Genomic DNA, 4405 nt, shown 5'->3' with positions numbered 1-4405 from the left:
CCGGTTAGGCCATAGGAGGTGGACGGTGCCGCGGAGCGTTCTCTCCCCCTTTCTTCTTTAATATAAGATACGCACACTCGTGCGTATTCGAGAAAAAAAATATATATTGAAGCCGCGTAGCCGGAATAACCTATCAACTTCTGTTTCACCTGGCTCGGTTGGCTTCAATGTAGATCGCATTGTACTGGATAACCCATACAAAATCAAATGAACCGCGGACCCTTTAGCCGTCAACACCGGCAGCTTGGAACATGAGGTACACATGTTGAAGGTGCAGATCCAACATCAGATACACTTGTTTCTTCATTTTGATTTTCTATAGAGGGAAGACCGTAAGAGTTTGATCAGAAAATTAGAATGTGTCTCGAACCATTGTACGCATAATATCAAACAGGTTGTGGGCGGATGCTCCTGAACAGCAGAACAGGGTTCACCAAATATGGATTGTTAGTGAAATCGCTAAAGAAATCATCGAGAAAGTACTTTGGCCATTGCAAATCCATGTACATGAGAAAGAGGGGGCATAGTCACCTCTCCTGTTGTCTTGCCTCAAACACCTGCTCATGTAGCCAAAGAAGATTCAGAGAGATAAGATGAAAAATTAATGGCAGAGAGCATGAGGATGATAAGAGAAGATGCGTTGTCAAGCCACCATCGCACCGAGAGCCATCAGCAGGCCGCACACACCATCAAACTTGGTCAGGAGGAGCAGGACGTCCGCTCGTCCCCTTCCAGCCAGCGGCACATCAAGAGAGAGAGAAGCTGCCATGGCCCATGGGCGTGGGCCTGGAAGAGCCGTTGCTTGTGGGTACTGGGTACGTGGGTGAGCGAGACGATGAGCGAGCGTGCGCTGGGTTGTGAGTGGCTTCAGTTTTTTAATCCACGCGGGGGGCTCCACTCCCACTCACAGGCTCTATACTCTCGACTAGTTAAATTTGGATCTAGAGCCTGCCAGTATTTGATTCGTCTCAACAATGGAGATGGTCCTCGCCGCCGCAGCAAACTGTACCGGTGCCTTATCGTTCAACCACCCCAAAACGTTCCTCAAATCGCGTCGATCCTCGGTCCAAATGCGGGACTGCAGATCGGGCCCCGCCGCGCCGCTCGCCGTGTCGTCCGCCGCCGCGCCGGAGGTGCCGCGCCCGGTGCGCCTGGGCATCATGGGCTGCGGCTCCATCGCGCGCAAGGTCGCGCGCTCAATGCTGCTCGTCCCCGCCGCCGACGTGGCCGCCGTCGCCAGCCGCTCCGAGGGCAAGGCGCGCCTCTTCGCCGCCGACAACGGCCTCCGGAGCGGCACGCGCATCCACGGCTCCTACGAGGCGCTCCTCGACGACCCGGACGTCGACGCCGTCTACATGCCGCTCCCCACCAGCCTCCACGTCAAGTGGGCGACCGCCGCCGCCGAGCGGGGCAAGCACCTGCTCCTCGAGAAGCCCACCGCGCCCTGCGCCGCCGACCTCGAGCACATCCTCGCCGCCTGCGAGGCCAACGGCGTGCAGTTCATGGACTCCACCATGTGGATGCACCACCCCCGCACTGCCAAGATGCGTCAGCTCGTCGCCGATCAGGACACCATCGGAGACGTCAGATTTGTAAGTGCTCGAAACACCACATTATTATGTTGAAACTGTCATCAATTTTTTTAATCCAGTTTTCTTTAGGATCTTGACGTAGCATATGCCCTTCGAATCATGTTACACGCTTTTATTAATCCCATCCCAGTCCCCATTTCGTGGATGTAAATTATAATTGTGCTTGCTTGTGGTACAGAAATATTTAATTGTCGATGCAACCCATGACGTATTTGTTCTAGCATAGATGGATACCACTTAATAACTTATATCACACACCAAAATGCTACCACCTCTCTCTTGATGAAAACGTCGCCTCCAAAAAAATATTACATCTTTATGAGACACACATGTGTTAAACATGTGGTTTGATTCCTGATATGCTGGAAGTATAACTACCCTCATAACCATCCAAACACATAATTAATTCTAAGCGTCAAAAGATTCACTGGTGAACTCGGTACCGAAGCTAGTAGCCTAGTTGCCTTTTCGTACCAACCAATAAAAAAAAACTTGGTGAAATGCTTGAACTTTTGCTACTCCATACTGGGTTGTGAGATGATTTTGAACTTTGAACAATCTGAAAAGCAATAGTTTCAAAAGCTATGCCAGAATATGACTTGGGGGGCAACATGTCATTACAAAGTACTAATCTCGTGTGTCCATGATGGCTGCATGATGTTCTTTACACTAATGAAACCATATAACTTGCGACCTGATACAAAGGCAGAGTTCATCATCCACCACAGGAGGTACTGCTCTTAAACAACAATGAACACTATAATGACAACATAAATCACCATATAATTCGATGCTCAGTTGCTCACACTCCAAAGGAAGAAGAAAAGAAGACAAAATGTCAGTGCACACTGCACAGTACCCCAAGACATGAAAACGAAAAGAAAAACCGAAAGCATACTACTCCCTCCGTTCCTAAATATAAGTCTTTTTAGAAATTCTAATAAGGGACTACATACGGAGTAAAATGAGTGAATCTACACTCTAAAATATGTCTATATACATCTGTATGTAATTCCTTATTGGAATCTTTAAAAAGACTTATATTTAGGAACGGAGGGAGTAGTAAGCAGGATACAACAGCTTGACAATGGTCTACAGCTCTGGGTTCAGATTAACATGTTGATACTGCTGGAAATGTTAAAACTGGCATTAAAAGTTGAAACTAAGGTTGACTTTGTCTCACATTGGCTAAAACCTCTCATGTACTATGAGTTGGGCTGGGGATAGAGAAGACAACGGATACATCACATTTAAATTGCTGCCTGTTAATACCTAAACTCTGGAACCTATAGCACATATGTGGATTCTGAATGTTTATGAGATGATCTATTCCCATTCTGTATGCGTCAAGTGTTCCCCAACTAACAGTGTGATGATCTATTTCCTGACATAACCTCACAGCCGTTGGTGCCGACTTACTTTGAAACTTATACAATTGCCACCGTTCAGCTGTGAAGGTAAATAACTGTTTTTCTTCTCTCTTATGCTGCTTCAGATAAACACCATGGTCAGCTTTCTAGCAAACGAAGATTTCCTCCAGAATGACATCAGGGTAAAGCCAGACCTTGATGGCCTGGGTGTGCTTGGTGATATAGGGTGGTACTGCATCCGTGGAATCCTGTGGGCTGTTGACTATGAGCTGCCCAAGAACGTGGTTGCTCTCCATCACCCCGTCAAGAACCAAGCCGGTGTGCTCCTTGCTTGCGGTGCGTCGCTCTACTGGGCCGACGGCAAGGTCGCCACCTTCCACTGTTCTTTCCTTACCAACCTGACCATGGACCTCACCGTCGTCGGCACAAATGGTACTATTCATGTCACCGACTTGGTCATCCCGTACGAAGAGAAGTCTGCTCCGTTCAGCGTCGACTCCAAGACGAACTTTGCCGAACTCTCTACCGGATGGGATCCACATCCGAGCAAGCATGTTGTCACCATGGACCTACCCCAGGAGGGGCTCATGGTGCAGGAGTTCTGTAGGCTGGTGCAGGGCATCAGAGATGCCGGTGTCAAGCCTGAGGGGAAGTGGCCGGGCATCACCCGAAAGACACAGATTGTCGTGGATGCAGTCAAGGCTTCTATTGACAACGGATTTGAGTCCGTCGATGTTGCCAGCTAAATACAACACATAACTGGTGTTCCCACGTTGTATCTTCCAGACCATGATAAATCTATTTACTGAAATAATTTGAACGATTCTTGTCATATTGAGGACAATATTGCAATGATCAAGTAAGAGTTACTACGAATTTTTGTTGTGTATAATACATGGGGAAATATGGATGCTTTGAGTGATCTACAAAGTGTTTTCTACGTCAACCTGACAAACTGAAATAATCCCAGAAAGCTGTAAAATGGCACTCGGATTCTGGTTTCCTCAATGTGAACAGAACATTTAAATATTACAAGAGTAAAATAAATAGCAAAAACCAACCATATTTGTGGTTAGGTTTTCAAAAAACTACTACCACATATCGACTTCGTTCCAAAAACTACGGGTATTATGCTATTTTTTCGCACTTCCGCTTCGGTAGACCCCCTGTAAACACAAGGAGGGCTGAGATTGCCCAATACCCCTTCATAACAAAGGGTAGGATGGGCATAAGATTGCCCCGCCGGCCCGCCCCCCCGCAAAAAAAAAAACAGACGGAGATATACGTATATGAATACAGGCCGGCCGCCCGCCCGGGAGGGAAAAAAATTAAAGCGGCCGCTCGCAGTCAACGCGTTGTCGGTGGCGCCGCGCCGGCCCCACCCCCACGCCCGCCGGCCCCACGCAATCCCACACCCGTCGTGTGGCGTGTCGGCCGCCAATC

At 48.2% G+C, this 4405-nt stretch overlaps 1 protein-coding gene across 1 annotated transcript; it reads left to right on the top strand.

Annotated features, from left to right (window-relative positions):
- Window positions 1-879: 879 nt before the first annotated feature.
- LOC119267880 (uncharacterized oxidoreductase At4g09670-like) lies at window positions 880-3842 on the top strand. The gene is made up of 2 exons (XM_037549319.1): window positions 880-1592; window positions 3088-3842. The coding sequence occupies exons 1-2, from the start codon at window positions 975-977 to the stop codon at window positions 3706-3708; spliced, it is 1239 nt and encodes a 412-aa protein (XP_037405216.1). The 5' UTR covers window positions 880-974; the 3' UTR covers window positions 3709-3842.
- The last annotated feature ends 563 nt before the right edge of the window (window positions 3843-4405 follow it).

The sequence above is a fragment of the Triticum dicoccoides genome, chromosome 3A (genome assembly GCF_002162155.2).
Source record: "Triticum dicoccoides isolate Atlit2015 ecotype Zavitan chromosome 3A, WEW_v2.0, whole genome shotgun sequence".
NCBI classification, from domain to species: Eukaryota; Viridiplantae; Streptophyta; class Magnoliopsida; order Poales; family Poaceae; genus Triticum; species Triticum dicoccoides.
Note: the sequence above shows the minus strand (reverse complement) of the source record. Positions and strands in the feature narration are given on the sequence as shown.

Coding starts and splice junctions, on each gene's coding strand:
- LOC119267880 (XM_037549319.1), top strand. CDS start 975: ATGGAGATGGTCCTCGCCGCCGCAGCAAACTGTACCGGTGCCTTATCG. Junction 1,593..3,087: donor CCATCGGAGACGTCAGATTT/GTAAGTGCTCGA, acceptor ATGCTGCTTCAG/ATAAACACCATGGTCAGCTT.